Source organism: Salmo trutta, chromosome 17 (assembly GCF_901001165.1).
Source record: "Salmo trutta chromosome 17, fSalTru1.1, whole genome shotgun sequence".
NCBI classification, from domain to species: domain Eukaryota; kingdom Metazoa; phylum Chordata; class Actinopteri; order Salmoniformes; family Salmonidae; genus Salmo; species Salmo trutta.
Window position 1 is genome coordinate 38,141,315 of NC_042973.1, and position 25,966 is coordinate 38,167,280.

A 25,966-nucleotide genomic window follows, 5' to 3' on the forward strand; every position below is an offset into this window, starting at 1 on the left:
GAAATCTATTACAGTAAGGTACTTAAATTGTTACCCAGAAATGATTCGATATTGATATAAAAATGGCTGCATTGGGCCTTTAACCTGTCTGGGCTAGGGGGCAGTATTTTCACGGCCGGATAATAAACTGGTTACTACTCTTGCCCAGAAACGAGAATATGCATATTATTAGTAGATTTGGATAGAAAACACTCTGAAGTTTCTAAAACTGTTTGAATGGTGTCTGGGAGTATAACAGAACTCATATGGCAGGCAAAAACCTGAGAAAATTCCAAGCAGGAAGTGGCCTGTCTGAGAATATGTAGTTCTTCTTTTGATTCTCTATCGAAACTACAGTATCTGTGGGGTTACGTTGCACTTTCTAAGGCTTCCATTGGCTCTCTAAAGCCTTCAGAAAGCAGATTGAGGCGTCTGTCTCTGGGCAGTGTATAGTAGCTCAGTCTCTCAGTGGTCTGCCTGGTGACAAAGAGATTGGATATGCGCATTCACGCGAGCACCCTGTTTTTTCTTTTCCTCTTTGAATGAATACACTGTTGTCCGGTTGGAATATTACCGCTATTTTACGAGAAAAATACCATAAAAATTGATTTTAAACAGTGTTTGACATGCTTAAGTACGGTAATGGAACATTTAGAATTTTTTTGTCTCAAAATGCGCTCGCGCGTTACCCTTTGGATAGTGACCTGAACGCACGAACAAAACGGAGGTATTTGGACATAACTATGGATTATTTGGAACAAAAACATTTGTGGAAGTAGCAGTCCTGGGAGTGCATTCTGACAAAAATCAGCAAAGGTAATACAATATTTCTAATACTAATTCAGAGTTTAGGTTGCCCCGAACTTGGCGGGTGTCAAAACAGCTAGCCGTGATGGCTGAGCTATGTACTCAGAATATTGAAAAATGTGCTTTCGCCAAAAAGCTATTTTAAAATCTGACATAGCGATTGCATAAAGGAGTTCTGTATCTATAATTCTTAAAATAACTATGTATTTTGTCAACGTTTATGATGAGTAATTTAGTAAATTCCCCGGAAGTTTTTGGTGGGAATGCATGTTCTGAACATCACATGCCAATGTAAAAAGCTGTTTTTGGATATAAATATGAACTTGATTGAACAAAACATGCATGTATTGTATAACATAATGTCCTAGGAGTGTCATCTGATGAAGATCATCAAAGGTTAGTGCTTCATTTAGCTGTGTTTTGGGTTTTTGTGACATATGCTTGCTTGGAAAATGTGATTATTTTGGTCTATGTACTCTCCTAACATAATCTACTGTTTTGCTTTCAATGTAAAGCCTTTTTGAAATCGGACAATGTGGTTAGATTAACGAGAGTCTAAATCTTTAAAATGGTGTAAAATAGTCGTATGTTTGAAAAATGTAAATTATTGCATTTGAGGTTTTTGTATTTTGCGCCACGCTGTTCCACTGGCTGTTGAATAAGGTGGGACGGTCACAAAAAGGTGATAGGACACATGTAAAGACTTCAACATAGGAATGACCAATATCAATATTCAGACTATGGTGTCACTGCAGAACAACTAAAAGGTTCTAAGTAACATCAGACCAACGTTTGCAGTGTGTGAACCGCAGCCCCATATTGCACCTAGGTCACGTCCCACCTAGCCCATAGAGGTTAATAAAAAGGTGTTAACATAAAGAATTGATTACAAGAGGAAAATAAGCAGTGGCAAAACGCATACCAAGTGTCATATTTGATCTTTATTGTGTCTCCACCTTGTCTGCAATTGATTTCTATGCATCTTCTTTGAAACACACATCCAGGAAAAAAACAAAAACTGAGGAAAACATCAAATTATTCCTTCATAAATTCCATCTTAAACTAAAAAAAAAGTGCTACAACAAATCACATACAAAAGACAAATCTACAGAGTGACTCGGACACATAGACAGTAGGAAATAGAGGAGAAGGGACAACAGGGGAGAGTACTGTACTAGGTACAGTGGTAGTGTCATGTCATGGTAGAACATATAATCAGAGGGAAAATGCCACCTGAAAAGTGATGCAGGTACATTGGTGGTCCAGTGTGTTGGTACTTCAACCACCACTCTGTTCTTTTGTTGTCATACCAATAGAGGAATTGGCTACAGCACTTACACTGTATAGGACCAGGCTAGTGCCTGAGCATTGTTGAGTGAAATGTTGGACCATAGGGAAGTGTGTTGTGAGGAAGGAGTGTAAAACATCTGGGATGTAGTGAGGGAGGTGAAACAGAGGCCAGCAAGGTGGAGAAATATAAAAAGCCCAGAGGAAATGTAGCATTGGACACTAGGCAGTGGAGGCTGGTGGGAGGAGCTATAGGAGGACGGGCTCATTGTAATGGCTGGAATGGAATTTAAAAAAGGGACGTATCAAACATATGGAAATGACATGTTTGACTCCGTTCCATTCATTCCATTTCAGCCATACCAAAGAGATCCTCCCACCAGCCTCCACTGATACTAGGATGGTAGAAGAGGCAGGGAAGAAGGTAGAGGAGAAACATATAGTGAGAAATGGCAGAAAGAGTGGCCCGATATCAACATAGTGCATCTTCCATTACTGATGATTTACCTTCACCACCACTACCAAAGACAGATAGATATGGATCAGAGTACCTTCACCCCACCAGGGTCAAGGCTATAGAGATGTTAAACGATGAAAGCTGATTTCTTTTTAAAAAGACCACATATGCGAAAGTACACTGGTTGTCTAAGTCAGCCCTGGAGGACCCCTGTTAATGTCTCCACATAATTAGGTAGTGAAGGTTGAACCACAATCCTCCCTGCAAAGACAGGGGCCTTCAATGCCTGGCTTTGAAACAAGGAGATAAGGAAGTACGCCGATGCTCCAACACCACTACACAGACTCACTAATATGATGATTAGCAGTCCAGTAGTATGAACCGAAACCTTGTCCCCGATACTGCACTCTGGGTCTCACTACACACTCACTGCTCCTCCAGCATACTGCATCTTCACAGAAGTTTTCCACAGCAATATACTATACATAACCATGTGTCATATGTTAAATACGAGGTATCGTCATCATAGTTGTATCTTCCACTGCATACAGTATAGTACACAACAAGAACGGCTTTAGTAGAATTTAAATTCCATTCCAGGTCCTCCACAGCCAGCCAACTCATCAGGATATGATAGCTTTGTCTTCAGACCGGGGGGGGGGGGGGGGGGGTGTCGGTAATGATGACTGAAAAAAAAAAGTAGCGTGAGGATTGGGATTTCCGTAGTGTGTGTGATCTAGTCACCAGTCTGGTAGTGACTAACTACCTGACATACAGTATCTTACAGAGCCATAGAGAGAGAGCCATAGAGAGAGAGCCATAGAGAGAGTGAGAGCACACATTCACACTGCTAGTACACAGCTGCATTCAGTCGGTTAATGCAGTCAATAGAAAACAATGAGCAGTGATGAGCACCTAATGGAATGAACAGTTCTCTAGTCCGCCGCAGGTAGGCTCCATCAGAATTATATATATATATATTTTTTTTTAACTGTCCACACCAAATAAAGCTTTAGAAATTGCACTCGTCGCCACGTTATTCCCAGGTCCTTATCCCTGTGATATTTACATTCAGTAGTTAGTCCAGGATGGGATACAAAAAATAATCAAATAAAGTTCTCTTAAAAACTGAAAACAAAGTATGTTTCTGTTACTTGACATCACTACTGCAATGCAAAGGCAGAAGACCGCCAATATCTGTTCTGTGATAAAGACAGCACCTGTATTATCACAAGCACAAAACCCCCAAAAGGTTCTGAGATTGTCTGTCTGTGTCTGCGACAGCCATCTTCTGCCCCCTGCAGATAGAGTCTAGTCATGAAGGCTACCTGCTCTTACGGGCTGAATTTACAGTTCAGAGAGTGTGTAGTGCGTGTGGTGTGTAGTGTGTAGTGCATGTGGTGTGTAGTGTGTAGTGTGTGTGTGTGTGTGTGTGTGTGTGTGTGTGTGTGTGTGTGTGTAGTGCGTAGTGTATACACAGGTTAGACAAGGAAGCACCAGCGTGGCCACCCTTCTGTGCACTTGGAGGCAGTTTTCCTATAGAATAAAACTGAACAGAGCAGGACCAGGTGGGACCAAAACTGGTCTGGGTGGGTCTGGTCTGGGCCTGGACTGGTGTGGAGGTGTGTATCTGGGCCCGGCTAGCGCAGTTTGAGCCTGAAGGCTGAGATCTCCATGGGCTCCAGGCTGACGGAGGAGTCGTTGGCCATAGGGGGGCTGGAGTACATCAGGGACAGCGACACGGGCTGTAGCAGCTGGAGGTCCAGGTTACGAAACAGAGACGACAAACCCAGCTGGAGGGATAGCCACAAGGAGAGAGATGTAGAGAGAGAGAGAGAGAGATGTAGAGAGAGAGACAAATACAGTTTGTGAAAGAGGGGTAGAGAGTGTGTTTGCTAGAATAATCTTTCCAGACTACCATAATGACTCCAATTGCATGCGTGTGTAACCTACAGTACTATCCATGTGTGTTTGTGGTGAGCCGTGTGTGTGTGTGTGTGTGTGTGTGTGTGGTTGAGGACCACTGACCTGTCCCTCAGTAGTGGTACAGTTGAAGCCGGGGTTGGGGGTCTCCAGACCACAGTCCAGACCCTTCCTATGCAGGATGAGGGCCGTGTAGGGAGACGGGGAGTGGGTGTCCTGCTACACGTCACACAAACAGCAAAGCAGAAACATCTCAGCATCCATGGTAAACACACAGAACCCTACATGTATTATATCTTCCAGTATATTGATGTTCCACAAACAAGAGAAGGACTTCATTTCTAGTTACCTGGTGCTGGATGCTGCGCAGGTTGATCACGTGGAAGTCGCAGGGCAGGGCCCCTGTGAGGGGGGCGAAGGTGTGCAGGGGAGGGATGCCACGCTTCTTGGGCAGCACGGGCAGCGCCAGCACCTCGTGGTTGAGGGTGGCTGAGGTCAAGTGACTGAGCAGGGAGGGGAAGCTGGTTGGTCCACTGTCCACCACCTGGGAGGCAGAGAAACATGTCACAACAGACAACACGGGTCATATCTGACAACTAACCCCGTCCCACCCTGCTTATCTTCAGCCCTCAACACAGCAGGGAAGCTGCAGAGCTGAAAACAATTATTTTAATTTTAAGCGCATATCCAATTCCAGGATGCTGCTATAGCAGACCTTTGAGCTACAGGGTAGAGGGCAGCGAAAACACAGGTTAAACTTAAGTTAAGAACTACATCTATAGCACAGATTACACAGACAGACAGCCAGCCAGCTACGGCTGGGTAGCTAGCAACCTCACTGTTGCCATGGCAACTTTACCTCTTGAGCACCGCCTCTCAGAGCGATTGTGATGAGCGAGTGAAACATGGAGGAGAGTTTGGCAAAGAAGCCAGCATGCTGGTGTGCAATGAAAGAGCAGACAGACAAAGATAACAAAAATAAATGGAAGGGTTGACAAAAGAATAGAGGGACAGGGGTTAACAATCACAGCATGAGAGATGAGACATTTTCAACAACTGCTGATAAACAGAATTCCTGGCTTAGCCACTGTTTCCACTCAAACTAGAGTGGCTTCATTTGCTTTGATATGACACCTATAAACAAGATCCAGGAAGTTCCAGTAACTTCCATCTGAGGGCTCTAGATTGACTGACCTTGTTGCCAGTGGACCTACTCTCCAGTAGGAGGCGGAAGCGGTTGGCCGTCTTTTTGTTGTCCTTCAGTCCCTGGCCCAGGCCGCGGTTATCATCTTGCATCAGCCGCCGGTCCAGAATCACCTCCAACTGGCCTGAGGTAGGGAAAAGCAGAGACATGCACATAGAGCTCTATCATAGAATCTGGATAGACTGTGATTTATGATTGACATTCCCATTGAGGACTTCCACCATTCTAACTGGGTGGGGATTCCTATGGGTTGGGAGCATTCAGACAATGATCAGAGCATTGTCGTCTTCAAATTGGGTTGCCTACGGATGGTCAATGGCATTTTCCCTGCCTCTGTTTTGGAAAAAGCTGAAGTATGGGGCTGAAGTAAAAAACAAACAAATTCATAGACAGAGCTAAAGATACAAGGACTGGCCAAACCATGATATCAAAATTATAGTTTAATCATGTTTTGAGGCTATATTCTGTTTGTTTACAAACTTTGGCTTAAGACAAGCTTATATTTTGGGTTCGACAGTTGAACTAAGCTCATGAGGCATTTCTAAGTTATATTTTGTGATTGCTTTATGCCTCGCTTTATGTCTCTCTCAAATGTCCATATGCCTTGTACATGGTTGTTTAGGAGAGTTATCATTGTTTTAGTTTACTGCGGAACCCCTAGTCCCATTCAACATGCCTCAGAAACTTCCTTTGTCCCACCTCCCACACATGCGGTGACCTCACCCAGCATAACTATCCCGTCCAGAGATGCAACCTCTCTTATCATCACTCGGTGCCTGAGCTTACCACCACTGTACCCGCACCCCACCATACCCGTCTGTACATTATGCCCTGAATCTATTCTACCACACCCAGAAATCTGCTCCTTTTATTCTCTGTCCCCAACGCACTAGACGACCAGTTTTGATAGCCTTTAGCCGTACCCTCATCCTACTCCTCCTCTGGAGATGTGGAGGTTAACCCAGGCCCTGCGTGTCCACAGGCACTCTCATTTGTTGACTTCGGTAACCGAAAAAGCCTTGGTTTCATGCATGTTAACATCAGAAGCCTCCTCCCTAAGTTTGTTATACTCACTTCTTTAGCACATTCCGCCAACCCTGATGTCCTTGCCGTGTCTGAATCCTGGCTTAGGAAGGTCACCAAAAATTCTACGATTTCCATACCCAACTACAACATTTTCCATCAAGATAGAACTGCCAAAGGGGGAGGAGTTGCAATCTACTCCAGAGATAGCCTGCAAAGTTCTGTCATACTATCCAGGTCTGTGCCCAAACAGTTCAAGCTTCTAATCTTAAAAATGAATCTCTCCAGAAATAAGTCTCTCACTGTTGCCGCCAGTTATAGACCCCCCTCAGCTCCCAGCTGTGCCCTGGACACCATACAGTGCCTTGCGAAAGTATTCGGCCCCCTTGAACTTTGACCTTTTGCCACATTTCAGGCTTCAAACATAAAGATATAAAACTGTAATTTTTTGTGAAGAATCACAACAAGTGGGACACAATCATGAAGTGGAACGAAATTTATTGGATATTTCAAACTTTTTTAACAAATAAAAAACTGAAAAATTGGGCATGCAAAATTATTCAGCCTCCTTAAGTTAATACTTTGTAGCGCCACCTTTTGCTGCGATTACAGCTGTAAGTCGCTTGGGGTATGTCTCTATCAGTTTTGCACATTGAGAGACTGACATTTTTGCCCATTCCTCCTTGCAAAACAGCTCGAGCTCAGTGAGGTTGGATGGAGAGTGTTTGTGAACAGCAGTTTTCAGTTCTTTCCACAGATTCTCGATTGGATTCAGGTCTGGACTTTGACTTGGCCATTCTAACACCTGGATATGTTTATTTGTGAACCATTCCATTGTAGATTTTGCTTTATGTTTTGGATCATTGCCTTGTTGGAAGACAAATCTCCGTCCCAGTCTCAGGTCTTTTGCAGACTCCATCAGGTTTTCTTCCAGAATGGTCCTGTATTTGGCTCCATCCATCTTCCCATCAATTTTAACCATCTTCCCTGCCCCTGCTGAAGAAAAGCAGGCCCAAACCATGATGCTGCCACCACCATGTTTGACAGTGGGGATGGTGTGTTCAGGGTGATGGGCTGTGTTGCTTTTACGCCAAACATAACGTTTTGCATTGTTGCCAAAAAGTTCGATTTTGGTTTCATCTGACCAGAGCACCTTCTTCCACATGTTTGGTGTCTCTCCCAGGTGGCTAGTGGCAAACTTTAAACGACACTTTTTATGGATATCTTTAAGAAATGGCTTTCTTCTTGCCACTCTTCCATAAAGGCCAGATTTGTGCAGTATACGACTGATTGTTGTCCTATGGACACAGTCTCCCACCTCAGCTGTAGATCTCTGCAGTTCATCCAGAGTGATCATGGGCCTCTTGGCTGCATCTCTGATCAGTCTTCTCCTTGTATGAGCTGAAAGTTTAGAGGGACGGCCGGGTCTTCGTAGATTTGCAGTGGTCTGATACTCCTTCCATTTCAATATTATCGCTTGCACAGTGCTCCTTGGGATGTTTAAAGCTTGGGAAATATTTTTGTATCCAAATCCGGCTTTAAACTTCTCCACAACAGTATCTCGGACCTGCCTGGTGTGTTCCTTGTTCTTCATGATGCTCTCTGCGCTTTAAACGGACCTCTGAGACTATCACAGAGCAGGTGCATTTATACGGAGACTTGATTACGCACAGGTGGATTCTATTTATCATCATTAGTCATTTAGGTCAACATTGGATCATTCAGAGATCCTCACTGAACTTCCGGAGAGAGTTTGCTGCACTGAAAGTAAAGGGGCTGAATAATTTTGCACGGCCAATTTTTCAGTTTTTTATTTGTTAAAAAAGTTTGGAATATCTAATAAATTTCGTTCCACTTCATAATTGTGTCCCACTTGTTGTTGATTCTTCACAAAAAATTACAGTTTTATATCTTTATGTTTGAAGCCTGAAATGTGGCAAAAGGTCGAAAAGTTCAAGGGGGCCGAATACTTTCGCAAGGCACTGTATGTGAATTGATTGCCCCCCCATCTATCTTCAGAGTTCGTTCTGTTAGGTGACCTAAACTGGGATATGCTTAACACCCCGGCAGTCCTACAATCTAAGATAGATGCCCTCAATCTCACACAAATTATCAAGGAACCCACCAGGTACAACCCTAAATCCGTAAACATGGGCACCCTCATAGATATTATCCTGGCCAAATTGCCCTCCAAATACACCTCTGCTGTTTTCAATCAGGATCTCAGTGATCACTGCCTCATTGCCTGCATCCGCTATGGGTCCGCGGTCAAACGACCACCCCTCATCACTGTCAAACGCTCCCTAAAACACTTCTGCGAGCAGGCCTTTCTAACCGACCTGGCCCGGGTTTCCTGGAAGGATATTGACCTTGTCCTGTCAGTCGAGGATGCCTGGTCATTCTTTAAAAGTAATTTCCTCACCACCTTAAATAAGCATGCCCCTTTAAAAAAAAATTAGAACTAAGAACAGATATAGCACTTGGTTCACTCCAGACCTGACTGCCCTCGACCAGCACAAAAACATCCTATGGCACTGCACTAGCATCGAATAGTCCCCGCGATATGCAACTTTTCAGGGAAGTCAGGAACCAATACAGGCAGTCAGTCAGGAAAGCAAAGGCTAGCTTTTTCAAACAGAAATTTGCATCCTGTAGCTCTAACTCCAAAAGATTTTGAGACACTAAAGTCCATGGAGAATAAGAGCACCTCCTCCCGGCTGCCCACTGCACTGAGGCCAGGTAACACTGTCACCACCGTTAAATTTACGACAATCGAGAATTTCAATAAGCATTTCTCTACGGCTGGCCATGCTTTCCTCCTGGCTACCCCAACCCTGGCCAACAGCTCTGCACCCCCCACAGCTACTTGCCCAAGCCTCCCCAGCTTCTCCTTCACCCAAATCCAGATAGCAGATGTTCTGAAAGAGCTGAAAACCTGGACCCGTACAAATCAGCTGGGCTAGACAATCTGGACCCTCTCTTTCTAAAACTATCCGCCGCCATTGTTGCAACCCCTATTACCAGTCTGCTCAACCTCTCATATCGTCCGAGATCCCTAAAGATTGGAAAGCTGCCGCGGTCATCCCCCTCTTCAAAGGGGGTGACACTCTAGACCCAAACTGTTTTAGACCTATATCCATCCTGCCCTGTCTTTCTAAAGTCTTCAAAAGCCAAGTTAATAAACAGATCACTGACCATTTCGAATCCCACCGCTAGTAAAACCCAATGCATTCTTTTCAACCGATTGCTGCCCGCACCCGCCCGCCCGCCTAGCATCACTACTCTGGACGGTTCTGACTTAGAATATGTGGAAACTACAAATACCTAGGTGTCTGGCTAGACTGTAAACTCTCCTTCCAGACTCATATTAAACATCTCCAATCCAAAATGAAATCTAGAATCGGCTTTTGCAACAAAGCCTCCTTCACACACGCCGCCAAACATACCCTCGTAAAACTGACTATCCTACTGATCCTCGACTTTGTTGAAGTCATTTACAAAATAGTTTCCAATACTCTACTCAGCAAACTGGATGCAGTCTATCACAGTGCCATCCGTTTTGTCACCAAAGCCCCATATACTACCCACCACTGCGACCTGTATGCTCTCGTCAGCTGACCCTCGATACATATTCGTCGCCAGACCCACTGGCTCCAGGTCATCTATAAGTCTATGCTAGGTAAAGCTCCACCTTATCTCAGCTCACTGGTCACGATAACAACACCCACCCGTAGCACGCGCTCCAGCAGGTATATCTCACTGGTCATCCCCAAAGCCAACACCTCCTTTGGCCGCCTTTCCTTCCAGTTCTCTGCTGCCAATGACTGAAACGAATTGCAAAAATCACTGAAGCTGGAGACTTATATTTCCCTCACTAACTTTAAACATCAGCTATCTGAGCAGTTAACCGATTGCTGCAGCTGTACATAGCTCATCTGTAAATAGCCCACCCAATCTACCTACCTCATCCCCATATTGCTTTTATTTACTTTCTGCTCTTTTGCACACCAGTATTTCTACTTGCACATCACCATCTGCTCATCTATCACTCCAGTGTTAATTTGCTAAATTGTAATTACTTTGCTACTATGGCCTATTTATTGCCTTACCTCCTCACGCCATTTGCACACACTGTATATAGACTTTATTTTTTTTCTATTGTGTTATTGACTGTACGCTTGTTTATTCCATGTGTAACTCTGTGTTGTTGTTTGTATCGCACTGCTTTGCTTTATCTTGGCCAGGTCGCAGTTGTAAATGAGAACTTGTTCTCAACTAGCTTACCTGGTTAAATAAAGGTGAAATAAAAATAAATGTAAAAAAAAATAATCTGTGGGTACATATCATTACTTCATAAATCCCAAAATGTATGTAGCAACTGCAGATTTCCCCTTTAGGAAAAAACAACATATGAGCGGTCCTTCCCTACCGCTCTCTAGGCTGGTGGCTCCCAGGGCCTGGGCAGAGTGCAGGGTGAGGCGGTGCTGGCTGTCCTGGATGTAGGCCTGGCTGGGCATTGGGTAGAAGTTGGCCTGCAGGGGGAGCTTCAGGAGGCGGCGCCGGGGCTGCATCTGTGGAAACATTACAGTATTGAGGTACATGTTGAAGCCGAAGATCAAATATTCTATAGTGTAAAGTGTGTGTTGTGGTCTGACCTGGAATCCGTTGAGGTCTGTGTAGAAGGTGTCGTCACTCTGGATGTCAGTGACCAGCCGCATGGCCAGCTCCTTGTTAGACTGTTCTCTGATGTCCACCATGGTGGTGACATCCAGAGACAGACCGTCCACACCTGGCACATTGTGTATGCAGATGGTCTGTTGGAAGTGTTGGTAGAGAGACACTACCTCAGAGAAAAGAGGTCCCTCCACCACACGCACCACCGGAGGCTCCTTCTGACTGTAGGGCTGAAAGGTTAATGGTTAAGGTTAGGTTAAGGTTAGGAATGAGGCAGGTTACTGATCCTAAAATGGTCTCCATGTAACTTACTGTATCTCTAGTAGAGGTAGGAGGGTTTTAAAGCTAGCTCACCTTAGCCTTTCCGTCAGGCAGGAAGAGGTAAGCCCCGCTCTTATCCTTGGAGGACCGAGTACCATATGTCACAAACTGGATCTGAACCTTCAATTCCTGAGGGTCGTCTTTACGACGGATACTCTGCTCGAGAGACCATATTATACATTACACTTCAACCAAATTAGTCTGTGCTGCCTATTTGGAATTCATCAAATTAGAAAGGGCCTTGGACGAATTTGATCATTTTAGTCAACTTTTAGGCTGAATTCCAAATCTGTTAGAGACAAAGCACAGTCAGTGGCTGCATCCCCAAATGACAGTCCAGGCCTTTGGCCAAAAGTACTGCATTACATAGGCTACCATCTGGGCTGCAGCCAGCCCTCTACCTCTCCACGTACCTCCAGCAGGCCGGTGGTTCCTGAGAAGCCCAATGTGAGGGACTGGGTGGCGATGTAGAAGGGTTGTGGGTCTGCCGTCTGGGAGCGGAGGGGGAGGGGATCCACGGCGTGGGCAGTCTGCCCCCGACCAGACAGCCTCAGCAGGGTCTCAGAGCGCAGCGTCATGGGGGTGTCGGCAGAGTCATACAGGTGGAACACAGCCAGGCCCAGGGCAGGCAGACGCACCATGAAGGAGGCCTGTAGACAGGAGAGAACACAGTTAAACACACACACGGCAGACAGACCGAGGCACTCATGCTACACCTAATATAATCAATGCATCTGTCAAATTAAGTACCAAGCAATGCCCATTAAGTAGTCACTGAGAGCACCACAAATTAAACCAGCAACCACACACACACCTGGAAGACCTCTGCGCTCATCTGGCTAGCAGAGCTCCACTGGGCACTGAGCTGCACAGGGAGGGTCTGTCCGTCCTCTGTGAGCACCCTGACCCTGGCAGAGTTCACCAACACTGTAACCACACACAGCCTATCCTGCTCCACCGGGTTGAAAAGCACCAGGTACCTGACGGAAAGACAGGGGGATATCAGTCACAAACACCCCACCGATGAGAGACTGTACTGGGGCAGAGTGGAGGAGGGGAGGGGGGGTTACCTGGGTCCTGACTGGTCCAGTTCGATAAGAGTGCGCTGGGGCAGGGAGTCTTGGGTGGCACGTCTGTCATCCTATAGGATAAGGATATGAGTATGTGATCGTCAGTTGCACTGATTGCTTACACTAGAGAAGCACTGAGTAGTAGATCACAACTCCTGTCAACCACAGAATCCCATTGGAAAGTGACAGAAAAGAGAAGATAGACTTATATAAGCTATTGTAACACTAATGCATTGTTAGAGAGCTCCATGTCATGAACAGGTTGACGCTCCCAGTCCTTCTCCCTCACCGTCTCTAGGAAGGGTTCTGTCTGGTAGAAGCGATACACATCCTTGTTCTTCATCACTAGGAAGTGAGCTGCGTTAATGATCACTCTCTTCAGGCCCTGCAGGGAGTGCAGTAACCTACAGGAGAGACAAAGGACCAAGGACACATTATCCTAATATTCTTGAAGCTGGAGACATGAGTGTCTTTAATCAAACCAGTGTCACCAAACCAGGCACATCTCTATTCTGTGTCTCTCTTAGCCACTGACCTGTTGCCGTAGTCAATGACCACGTTCTCCTTGGCGGTGCCTGTGATGGCATCGTGATGCTGGAAGAGGGCAACGGCACGCCTTGCATCTGTCAGCAGGGTGTAGTCTGAAGTGGGGTAGCGGCCCTCCATGCCTGTGTGGCGAGCGTGGGCCACGGCGAGACTGAACAGGATCTCTGCCCCCCTTGGGAACACCACACAGGAATACTTTAACAAAGACAAGTGAACCTTTGGGATTTTCCCCCAAACTTTGACAGTGTGCATGACAGGTTTCCATCTTCCAATTATTTAGCTCTTGAAACCTACACACCTGGTTAACATTGTTGAATTAACAACTGAGAGTAAGGCTCAGATGCCAACCTGCTGTTTCACAGGTGTATTGAAGCCATGTCTGTCTGATTCCATCTGGCCTTACCGGAGATGGGACTCCAGCACGCGGTCCATGCTCTTGTAGAAGGGCCGGGAGGTGTAGTAGCCACTCCAGTAGTGGTCCTCACGGTCTGCGTACGCAAAGAAGTCCCCACTCAGCACCGGGTAGTCTGGGGGTCTGGCACCCTGGGGCACATTGTTGGCCTTGTAAACTGCAGTGAAGTAGTCGGTCAGGGTCCCAAACTGGGCCTGGAGACATACAGGAACACAGGTGAGATAGGACATTTTAGATTCACTCTAAACATCAATCAAAAACAAATGTTCAATAACTAACAGACCTCTGCCCAGAAGAGCCAGAGAATTGTGGGCTAAGTCTCTGACCTGCACGTGCATCTCGGGGTGAGAGTTCATGTAGTCAAAGAGTCTCTGGTAGTTGAGATACTGCTGGTCCCACTCCAGGGCCTTGTCGTAACGAAAGTCATCTCCCAGTGGAACCAGAACCACCTTACTGCGGAAAAGCTTAGACTTCTTTCGGTACTGGTCCAATAGCAGGTGGGCCCTAGGGTGGAGAGAGAGAGGTTACACACTGATTAATATCACAATTGTGTCTTGTGGGTGCCAGTATTACAGGATTGAAAATAATAAATTCCTCAACAGTGCTTGCTTTAGAACAGTGGTTCCCAAACTTGTTATAGTCCCATACCCCTTAAAACATTCAACCTCTAGCTGTGTACCCCCTCTAGCACCAGGGTCAGCGCACTCTCAAATGTTTTTTTGCCATCATTGTAAGCCTGCCACACACACACACACACAATATACGATACATTTATTAAACATAAGAATGAGTGTGAGTTTTTGTCACAACCCGGCTCGTGGGAAGTGACAAAGACCTCTTATAGGACCAGGGCACAAATAATTATATAATACTAATCAATTATTTTGCTCTTTATTTAGCCATCTTTCATATCAAACTTTATTTGTTAATCGAAAATTGTGAATAACTCCCCACAGGTTAATGAGAAGGGTGTACTTGAAAGGATGCACGTAACTCTGCAATGTTGGGTTGTATTGGAGAGAGTCTGTCTTAAATCATTTTCCGCACACAGTCTGTGCCTGTATTTAGTTTTCATGCTAGTGAGGGCCGAGAATCCACTCTCACATAGGTAAGTGGTTGCAAAGGGCATCAGTGTCTTAACAGCGCGATTTGCCAAGGCAGGTGACTCTGAGCGCAGCCCAATCCAGAAATCTGGCAGGGGTTTCTGATTAAATTACATTTTCACAGAACCGCTTGTTGCAATTTCGATGAGGCTCTCTTGTTCAGATATCGGTAAGTGGACTGGAGGCATGACATGAAAGGGATAACGAATCCAGTTGTTTATGTCATCCATTTCAGGAAAGTACCTGCGTAATTGCGCACCCAGCTCACTCAGGTGCTTCACTATATCACATTTGACATTGTCTGTAAGCTTGAGTTCATTTGCACACAAAAAAAATCATACAATGATGGAAAGACCTGTGTGTTGTACTTGTTAATGCAGACAGAGAAGAGCTCTAACTTCTTAATCATAGCCTCAATTTTTTTCCCGCACATTGAATATAGTTGCGTTGAGTCCCTGTAATCTTAGATTCAAATTATTAATTTGAGAAAAAACATCACCCAGATAGGCCAGTCGTGTGAGAAACTCATCATCATGCAAGCGGTCAGACAAGTGAAAATTACGGTCAGTAAATAACACACTAAGCTCGTCTCTCAATTCAGAAAAACGTGTCAATACTTTGCCCCTTGATAACCAGCGCTCTTCTGTATGTTGTAAAAGCGTTACATGGTCGCTGCATAACACAGAAAATACACGAGTTCAGGGACCTTGCTTTAACAAAGTTAACCCTTTTCATTGTAAAACATCTTTCAAGCTGTCAGGCATTCCTTTGGCAGGAAGAGTCTCTCATTGGATGCTGCAGTGAACCCAAGTGGCGTCGAGAGCAAATGCTTGCATGCGCATTACCACTCCCTTATGTCTCCCTGTCATGGCTTTTGCGCCATCAGTACAGATACCAACACATCTTGACCACCAAAGTCCATTTGATGTCACAAAGCTGTCCAGTACTTTAAAAATATGCTCTCCTGTTGTCCTGGTTTCCAGTGGTTTGCAGAAAAGGATCTCTTCCTTAATTGACCCCCCCATAAACATAGCGGACATGTGCCAGGCTGCCACGTCTGTTGGCTCATCCAACTGTAACACAGAATTCACTGGCTTGTGTGCGAAGCAGTAATTGTTTCAAACATCCCCTGCCATGTCACTGATGTGTCGTGAAAGTGTTGTTTGATGATGACATTGTCTGTACCGTTTTTAAATGGCCTTTTCCCCCAGCATTGTGCCAGCCATATCCGCGGCAGCAGGAAGAATGAAGTCCTCCACAATAGTATGGGGCTAGCCTGTCCTAGCCACTTGGTAGCTCACCATATAAGACGCTTCTAGCCCCTTCTTATTAATGGCATCTGTTGCTTTTATACATGTCTTACTACTCGAAAGTAGTCTTAATTCTCGCTCAAAAAACTCGTGGCTTATTTTTCAAATTGGCACGTTTTGATTTCTAAATGTCTGCACAAGAGTGAAGGTTTCATTGAGTTGTGAGATTGTTATATGTGCAAAAGTACTCAGTGGCTGAGGAAAGGCACTACTCCCAATATAAGTGAACCCCAAATCAATGTAGTTCTCATCATATTTGCACCTCTTCGATGGTCCAATGTCCCTGTCTGTTGTTCGGTGCTTTCCCGGGTGAAGGGGCTCTTTAGCTGCATCAGATTCAGAACGGTCAGTGTCCATGCTAGCTGGACTAACAATAAATGTAGAATTACTGATGCTAGCATTGGATATGCTTGTGGAAGCAGAACAACTTGTGTTGTCGACAGGTGCAGGTGTAGTACTGCTGGTAGTAGCAGTACTACCAGTAGATCTGGTATGTCTCTATGGACGCGGGCCTTCGTTTTTTTTAACCATTTATCAATTTGCGAGCAAATGGAATGAGCAGCAGCTACGTTTGGCTACATACAGATCGTTAGTGGAATTCCCGCGAGAGAGTAACGGTTAATGTGATTGAATGTTAACTACTTGACTAGGCTACCTGTATTTGACATTGTGCTGTTATTTCGCTGAACACAAGATGGTTTAATGTTATTTTTGGCAGTGAAACGAGGCTACTCAGGCGACAAAAAAAACCTCACCCAAATGTATAGCCCCGTTGGAAAATATAAATGGACTGTTTGAAAATGTGAGAAAAAAAAGAAGTTATTTGTATTTATTTTTTTAAATCACATTTTTATTTGGCGTACCCCCGACGGCATTGCACGTACCCTGGTTTGGGAATATCAGCATTAGAATATTGACATTATTGGCATTAGCAACATTTCTGTCTAGTGACCTTCGTCAAAGCATACATTTTAATGAAAAGAAGAAAGCTTGCAAGCAGTGTGCAGAAATGTCTTCTTTTGAAATGCATTACATATTCAATCACATCTCTTAGATGTGTGAGTGCATCCCAGTGTAATGCCAGTGTTACAGGACAATAGATGACTGTACATGACCTTAGAAAATGGAAGATAAAAAAAAAGAACCTTTAATGGAAAAAGGCAATCAATAGCTTTCAGTTAGAGAGCTATTTTCTATTAGCCTCTCTCCGGAATGTGTGCTTTGTGGAGTTCTATGAAGCGTTTGTTTTTTCTACACAAAACTAGTGATTGACAAGCAAGTTGCAGTGACGGTCTCCAAAGCCAGTTGCATCTTTCCTGTTTTTCTGCAACCACACTCCCTGTTCTACTGCAGAGCTCTGACATCTCCTCACCCCCAATCCCCCACACAGCCCCTGGAAATGCTCCTTGACCCATATTCACCCCCAGCAGTGCGGTGTACAAGGCCCCGGGGAGGCTCTCTCTGCTTGGCTCACCTCTCTGCTACGTTGGCCTCCACCACAGCCCGCGGAGGAACCTTCCAAGGACAGTTGACCCGGCCGCCTGGCAGCCTCTTAAAGTCAAACTGGCAGCAGATCTTGGGGTCCGGCCCGCAGGTGTGTGGCACGTCATAACTGTAGAAGGGCATCATATGGCAGAAGATGTCTGTGCTCGACTTTTGGTCTGGCAATACAAACAAAAGGAAGAAAATAGTTGACTTATTTGGAGTTTGTGTGAATATAGAAAGTTCAATGCAAATACAAGCAAGGAACACAGTTACTGTTCTTAGTTCAAACTATAAATTGGCCATTGCCACATTTCCCACAAACTCAATTTGACTTTGAAAGACAGTCCAGAGTGGCAGCGCATTCCAGAGAGAAAAGCACATTGTGGTGTAAATAGATGAGATGGTTTTCCTGGCAGCAGACCAGCCAGCCACTGACCCCAGGCCTGCCTCCACATGAACTCCAGACTGCGGCTGGAGGCGAAGTGCTTCTTTATGGAGTAGTGGACCCTCTGGATGAGCATGCTGGTCAGGTTGGCCCTCTTCAGCAGGTAGGGCATGGTGGCACTGTGGCCAAAGGGGTCCACAGCCCAGCCTGACCGGGGGGTCACACCTACAGTAGGGCACAGCACAGGAGGGTTAACATCATGGAGAATATAACAGAGCATGTTGCACAGTTTCTATGTCATCTTAATGGAACTCATACAGGAACAGAAGACAGAACTATGTCCGAAGTCATACAGGATTTCACACAATATGCACAAAAGGTGTCATTGCAAAGTTATCCGCTCAGAGTTTGAATCAGTTTAACTTTCAAATGCTTCTGCTCCAAACCTTAGGGTGCAAAGCCTCTTGCATGAATAAGAAAAAGTGTCTTGGAGAGGGCAGACGTGTCACTTACCCACGTTCTTCTCCAGCCACTGATGGCCTTCTATGAGCTGGTCGATCATGGCGAAGTAGTGAACGTTGGCCTCATCACTCATCACCCAGCCTCCAGTCACCATCTCCAGCTGACCTCCTAGGATTAGCCTGAGACATCCACACAATAGGGAGGTGAGAAAAAGCAAACTCTTACTCCGAGCCACTGCATTAACCAGAAAGCAGACTATGTCAGGAGTATCAAGTTTCTCTGACAAGGGAGATGTGTGGCACATTAGCTAATTACTGTAGATCACCCTGCTAATATGGCCTGGCAGGTTGTTTACAGCCTGTGATAAGTGATACTGAAAATATACTGTTTTGCTAGTTCGGTAGACATTCACAGCTGGACGAGTTCCTAATTACAGAAAACAACTGAAATCAAATCTACCAAGACCGGCACTATTGACTCTTCCCCCATGTGGGCTATCCTCAAAAGACGGCTCAAATACTTTAAGGAAGAATCCATTTGGGCAGTAGTAAGATGCCTGAGAGCTAGTACTGTGACTGTGAGACACTTACTTGCGCATGGCTTCCTGCTTGTGCATGTCAGCACTCTCCCACCACTTGGCGAAGAAGGAGATCTCGGACCAGATGAACTTCCTGCGTGGGTCCTCAGTCAACTTCACCAGCATGTTGTTGAAGATGTGCTGCGTCTGGTCTGTATAGTACTTATCAAATGTCTTTATCCAGCCTGCCGGGATGGGATGGGAGACAGCAGCACAGAGGTGATGAGCACAACAATACAGATCAGGAGGAAGGACTGGCAGTCCTGAAGCAAAACGCTTAAACTGAAAATGAGAGTTCCTTATTGGAAAAGTTCCTGTGGTTTTGGCTACCTCCCTGTTTCAAAGCATTTATGAGTCTACAAAATATGACCCTGTATTGCACTGTACCATTTCCTATAGTGTATTCTGGATTGCGCCATGACAAGACGAGGGGTAGGAGCAGGTCAGCGGTACAGTACCATACAAAACAGCTGTGCGGTATTAAAAATAACACCCGTTTTATTATTTAAACAGAACAGAAACTGTGCCTTACAATGAGCCACCTTGAATGCATTGTCAAAGGATGAGATGCATGTAGCAACTGATAATGTAAAACTGCTAATAATTTAACAACTTTGGCATTTAAAATGTAATAAATGCTGATAATGTAATAAATTGCCAATAATGTAGTAAATGCTGAACGCATAACTTAAAGTTTTTGCGTATGAAATAATTATTATTTTATGCATTGATTATTACAATATAAAGTGGTTTTAACAATAAAAAAATAAATAATGTAATAACAATTTCAAATCGCCAGTCCTGCCGTTTGACCTACTTCACTTTACCTGCAGTCTTGTTAAACCTTAAAAGCTCTGGCCTGGCTTTTGGAGGACATCCCAGAACAAAAGAAAACTGCTTTAGCGTGATTCACTGACAACAGTCCCAGGGGTCTCTCATAGCTGTGAACATTTACTCAGTGACACCTTAGTAATGAGTAAAGTCTATACTAATTCAAATGGAAGCATAATGAATGGCTATTCCTGTTCTTGAGTGACAACCTGCAGGATCTACCACGGTCAACAAGTCAATAACTGTCAAGTTAGCTAGCGGGCCTCACACTGGCTGTAAATAAATCTAATGGAACTGTCAATCTCTGGCTAAAATCAAATCTTGTGCCAAGTAACAGCCATTCTAACCTAAAAATAGCCTAGACGTTGGCATTCTAATGTAATTGTGTCACTCCATTTGTCAATCCTGTCATCAGCAGGTAATAGCAAAACATGAAAAATTGATTGAATTGTGGTAAAGCCCAAAAAATAAAGGTATTCCCTGTCGCTAGGCCTCCCTTCCTCACACTTTGCAGTTTTGAAACAGCAAGGTAGATCTACTACCTGACCTCGTCCAATAAGAAATCCTCATTTTCATTATCCGTTTCATAACGTTTTGCTAAGGTGTGCGCCGAAGAAACTTGCTTTTGAGGCATGCCTCACCTGGGTCATTGTGGGAGTGAGGGACCACAAACACCTGCAGAGGGTCATTGTCCCACTCCCCAGGCTCATAGGTGATCTCAAAGCCCTGCTTCCACACACCCCCGTCTACATTGTCAAACTTCAGCAGGGAGTACACGTCCAGCATCTGGAAGACAACAGACCTAAGTTGGCAAACTTATCTCTGCTTTGGGTTTGGAATACAAGCCAATGTTTGGGTGGTGGGGGTGGAGAGAAGAGGCAAATCACATGAAATCGGTAATCTCTCACCTTAAACGTGTCACGTAGACAAGAGACTGTGTGTTAACAATTACATACACATATGGCCTACTGATGGCCAACAGAACAACACCCAAAAAGTCCCTGGAGAGCAGCTCACCTGCAGGTCGGTCTGTCCACGGCGGCCCTGGGCAAACTGGCAGTCCTGGGGCTTGACAGAGAGGAAAGTGGGGCGTCCGTCGAAGGGCAGGACCCAGGAGCCGTTGGCACTGCGGAAAGGCAGCTGTCCGCTGGGGGACACAGCGCCGGTGTCGGTCAGCTCCAGGACAGAGTCCTTGATGTGGCTGATGATCTGGTGGTTCTCCTCCAGCAGTTGCTCCAGCTGTTCTATGCGGTTCTGCAGAACAGAGATCTGGCTCTAGAATGCAGGAGGAAAAAGGCCCCGGGGGGAAAATGGGGATGAACGTCACAGGAGGAGCTAAACATGGCAAGCAAGTCTATTTAGATGGATACACTACTTCACTGTCCCCTCCCCAAAGGAAACACTATTGTGAAAATCCAGGTCCTTATTCACTCAAGCTGTAGCAAATACGTAAATTAATAAATAAAAGCAAACAATTTATGGGTCCTATTTAAGCCAAATGCTACAAAACAAGTTTAGGCCAACATGCCTAAAATCATGTCAGAAACAATCAAATCCAGGCTTCGTTATTTACACTGTTGCTGGAGCGGATCTGCAGGTCACAAATATGTGCTGCTGCCAAGCAGTACAGCTGTGGTGGCTGGGCATCTCTACACATGGTGTGTTTATGAGAATAACTCGATGCCTCTCAGAATACAGTACTAAATAAATGGATAAATGAGAGATATGAATTATTTAAACATGTGTGCATCTCACCATTTAGGCCCTAGAGTATTCTATGTTTGATAATTAAGCTTTGATGCAACTCAATATCAAAGGAAAAGTGTTCATTAAACTTGAAAAAGGTACTGCCTCTGGCTTGTAGCAGCACACAGATGTATCACAACAACATGGTGTTTGATTGCAGACAAGGGTTGAGACTAACAAGCTAACTAGTGGTGCCATGTCTATAGATGTCTTACCCTTGGGAAGTTCCCGCCGCCGTTCTGTCGCCTTGCAGGGTCGTGTTGGACTCTGTCCAACATCAGGTATAAGGAGAATACGGCCACACAGAATATGGCTCCTCCACACACAGTCACCTGCTTCTTCAGCTTCATCCTTTAGCCTGTAGAAAAGCCTTTTGAGGGGGGGAAGAAAAAAAACGACCTTGACTTGTAGTTCTTTACTTCCAAGATAAGCGGGAATGGTCCTTAGTTAGGACAGAGTGGAGTGCAGTCCTTGGAGTGCAAAAAGTGCCTGAAAGTGACCGGCAGGACCAGTGTCAGCAACAATTCCGCACCCTTGCCTACACTCCCTTAGACCTCCATTAACCAGAACAGTCAGAGGTGGAACAGTTGGCAGAGAAGGTGGATGTAGGGGTGTAGGTGTGGTGAGGGACACAGGGTACTTAAATCAGCAGTAGCTGGCAAGCAGTCTGTCAGCTCCGGCCAAACCACAGCCAGGCTCCTTCAAAGTGGCCCTTGTGCTCCCAACCATCCAAACCTTTGAGATTTGCGGAGGAGGAAAAAAACACACACAAAAACAAGCACTAAACAGCGAGGGCTCAAACAGGGAGCCTACTGTCTCCGCAGCATGGTGTGTGTGTGTGTGTATATATATATATGTGTGTGTGCAATCCTTTGGTCCAGTCCAACTCTCAGGGCTGTGTCTAATTCTTTAGCACTGGCAGAGTCCCCTTTTGCTCTGGTTGGGGCTGCCAGGGCATAGCCATAACAGTAAGCACATGGCTTCAGTGGTGTGGAGAAACAGGGGTGAATGAAGGACTTGGCTACAGGTACCACCAGCTCTTTAGATAGTCTTTCTCGCTTGGCTCAAAGCACTCCAGGATGAGACAAATGTCACTACGATGCCCTCTTTGACAAAGCCTAAGCATATCAACAATGGCAAAAAAAGAAGATACGTTTCCTTGGTCACGTTTGCATCATGTTTAAATTATGTCCTAGGGTCCTTTTCTGAAGCCGGAGGGTAATAATCTCAGTTTAAGGAAGCATGGCCAAAACAACTATGTAATCCCGCTTTTTGTACTCAGTAAAAGGCTGTATGCAAGTGTGTAGGAGAGGAGAGTCACAGACAGATCTTGATAAAGAATGTATACCAAGAAGCAAAACAACCATGCTGAGCCCAGTGGCCTGGATTTCAGGACGCTTGCTAGCTAAAGACAGACAGGTGTTCCTCCTTCCAACTGCAAATCCTGTATGATCATAATCCTATCAACAAACAGGCTGTCAGTGACAGCCTTGGCATGGGGATTTGTGATGATAAAACCCAACACTTACACTGGCTGAAAAACAACTAAATGGTTCCCAATTCAAAAATGATTTGTTGGGCCATCTGTGCATGATGACTAAACCTCTCCTAACATGGAAATGACAGGCTCCAGTGATATTAGCTAAGTAAAGTATTATGCCTTTAATATAAATGAGCTTGCAATCTTTGCTAGGAAAAGTCACTGTTGCAAGCTCCACATCTTTTGCAATGCATAAATCACTACATGAGGATATCAGACTCCAAAGACTACATTTGATTATTTCCCATGCATGAGCTTGTAAGAAAAAGATGGGGCCACTGACTGCTGATTCCCCTTCATCAATACAGAGATGATGGAAACCGACGTGGTAAAGAAATATCCCTGATTGTGGAAATGTATCCTTGTTTGTCGAACCTGTAAATGAAAACAGCAGCAATCAGTGAAGTCAAATAAAGCTCCGGAATAGTTCATGGTGATTTCCCCATGTGTGGGATGAGGTGTGAAGCAACAATAACATGACAACTCAATAATTATTCATCTTTCAAGCAAACAAGTATCAATATAGCTAGCTAGCTATCAAGATCTATTGATACCCAGTGACAAATACATTTTCGATGCTAGCTTGCTAACTTTACTGAGAGAATCTATGCATAGTCACTTTACCCCTACCTATATCTACAAATTAACACAATAACATGTACCCCTGCACATTGACTCGGTACAGGTATCCCCGTTATTGCGTAGCTTTAACTTTAAAACTATATTTGCTTAAAACTGCATTGTTGGTTAAGGGCGTGTAAGTAAGCATTTCACAGTAAGGTCTACCTGTTGTATTCGGCACATGAATTAATGGCCCTAGCTAGCTAGCTAGCTAGCTAAAGCTTTCATTGGATAGTCAGTGTCATTATTTTTTTTAATGAGCTAGATAGTTCCAAATAGGATACCATTCATACACAGGCATAAAATATGATTCATGCAGTCATGCCTGACAGACAGCTAGCTAAATTAGCTAGAATCTATAATGACAGGTTGACACACAAATAGAATGAATAGACCGGGCATCCCCACTCAAGTCATTGATGGCATAATCGGTGGGTTTGCAACAATGAGTGTATCCGAAGTGTACATACGCTTCAATCTGTGCTGTGAGTCAACTCAACTGACATTACAAAAAAAATACATTCCATTGCAAGAGCCACATCAGCAAGCATCATTTGAATGAACAATCTACATCACCATGGCAATCCAGCATCAATTGATAGAACATTTCAAATTACCATGGAAATTATTGCATCGCAATACCAGGCAGTCACTGCGAGTGTACCCATGAGTTTACCAACTTGTCAGGGTTAGAGCGTCCATTCAAGTCCGTTCTATTCATTCTATTTCTATGGGTTGGCATTTCTCTGTTACCATAACAACTTAGCTAGCTAGTTAGCCTGTCTGTTTCATTTACGCCTGTTACGTTAGGTTAAGAACGTCTTAGACAGACAGCTAGCTAGCTAGCAGGTGCTGTTACATTACTGCATTAGCAAGCTTGCTTCATCAATCCTTTTGCCACTGGAGTTTGCACTCATCTCTGACTGACTGACAGCTGCTGAGCACAATCCCACGGCTCAAACACTGTAACGTTTGCTAGCAAACGTAACGTTAGTTATCTGACTACACAACCAGTTAGCTAGCATTAGCCTAGCTACCAGTAACTAGCTAGCTAGCTCAGTGTCAAAGGAATCAACCTACCAGTCAGAGTCGAATCATCCTGAATATCTGTTTTCGGGACACATAAAACATTTACGTTATGATGCTGGTGGACGGTTATCCACAGCTACCGAATGGTTCTCTGTTTCGCCGTCAGCCACAGATTGGATATGCGTGTCAGAGACGAAAGAGGAACCGAAACATCCCACTCCCTCATTTTTTTCCTTTCAATGAGGTGAGGAGGAGGAGTCTACCGACGTGTCCATAAGCGACTTCAGTCACCATTCATTTTCTGGATTCAGGGTCATTCAAACGTTTTAAGCTTTGTTTAGCTAGTGACAGTTACTGCCGATTTCGGGATTGTATATCGATTCTCTTCTTAAATATTTGTTATCTGATGTATTCGTTTCAGTCTCAAACTTTTAATCAAACTTTTCGCCGCCGGCTCCTGATATCAGGGCATAAAAATTAGCCTAGTGCGCCCAGCTATATCCTTTCCCGAGTTTTCCCTGGCTAAACTAGCTGGCTAGCGGAACTATGCTAGTTGTCGTCCTCGTTGCCAAACTTCATAAATATTGTACCCTCAACTTCAAAACTAATTTGCTAGTTATAAAATAATATATCCAAGAAATTCGCTGGAAAGAATCTTGAAAATATTTATTGTAAGAAAACAGTGGCGAAGGATATCGTTACTACTTAACGCGGATCCAAGTTCAGTTTTGAGATCCACCGGCATTGACGTAGGGTTAGCAGGACGTTTCTGACTGGTCTTGGAACTGTGACGACGGGCAGCATATCCCCGCTTGGCTATATGGGCTATGAAGTGATTCTGCCAACACAGACAGATATGTACCACAGGAGGTTGGTGGCATGTTAATTGGGGACGACGGGCTCGTGATTATGGCTGGAGCGGAATCAATGCAACCGTATCAAATACATCAAACACATGGTTTGATGGCATTCCATTTGCTCCGTTCCGGACGTTATTATGAGCCGTCCTCCCCTCAGCAGCCACCACTGATATGTACAGTCTCGTAACCTTAACCTTTTTTTTTTACCCTTAATCTTATTTGTTGATTTAAATCGGACTTTATTAATATAATGCGTAATCCCAGAATGTCACAAGTTAATTGAAATGAGAAAATAGCAATTCTACAGATCGCAA

General features: G+C 44.7%; 1 protein-coding gene across 4 annotated transcripts; it reads right to left on the minus strand.

Annotated features, from left to right (window-relative positions):
- Nucleotides 1-3,392: 3,392 nt before the first annotated feature.
- On the minus strand, nucleotides 3,393-25,646 carry LOC115152135 (alpha-mannosidase 2x). Of its 4 annotated transcripts, none has more exons than XM_029696676.1 (23): nucleotides 24,844-25,646; nucleotides 23,426-23,517; nucleotides 21,818-21,972; nucleotides 20,874-21,131; nucleotides 20,498-20,642; nucleotides 19,039-19,210; nucleotides 18,500-18,627; nucleotides 18,038-18,211; nucleotides 17,591-17,777; nucleotides 14,030-14,207; nucleotides 13,695-13,897; nucleotides 13,281-13,463; nucleotides 13,035-13,149; nucleotides 12,746-12,816; nucleotides 12,490-12,655; nucleotides 12,089-12,325; nucleotides 11,709-11,831; nucleotides 11,336-11,584; nucleotides 11,110-11,251; nucleotides 5,648-5,781; nucleotides 4,803-4,997; nucleotides 4,559-4,672; nucleotides 3,393-4,323 (listed from the first exon to the last, which is right to left on the minus strand). In XM_029696676.1, exons 3-23 carry the CDS (start codon nucleotides 21,950-21,952, stop codon nucleotides 4,171-4,173), a joined length of 3,462 nt encoding a protein of 1,153 aa, XP_029552536.1. In that variant the 5' UTR covers nucleotides 21,953-21,972; nucleotides 23,426-23,517; nucleotides 24,844-25,646; the 3' UTR covers nucleotides 3,393-4,170. The 4 variants fall into 4 exon arrangements, with proteins under 4 accessions (XP_029552536.1, XP_029552538.1, XP_029552537.1 ...); XM_029696678.1 differs by adding an exon at nucleotides 5,313-5,390 and having other exon boundaries at nucleotides 21,818-23,517; XM_029696677.1 differs by lacking the exon at nucleotides 23,426-23,517.
- Nucleotides 25,647-25,966: the final 320 nt, after the last annotated feature.

Bases quoted from the DNA above. Each gene is read 5' to 3' on its own strand.
- LOC115152135 (XM_029696678.1), bottom strand. From the start codon at position 21,952: ATGAAGCTGAAGAAGCAGGTGACTGTGTGTGGAGGAGCCATATTCTGT. The intron at 13,464-13,694 runs GTAAGGCCAGAT...GGTGTTCCCAAG, and splicing joins GTGCTGGAGTCCCATCTCCG to GGGGGCAGAGATCCTGTTCA. The intron at 5,391-5,647 runs GTCAGTCAATCT...ATTGCACACCAG, and splicing joins GTAGGTCCACTGGCAACAAG to CATGCTGGCTTCTTTGCCAA.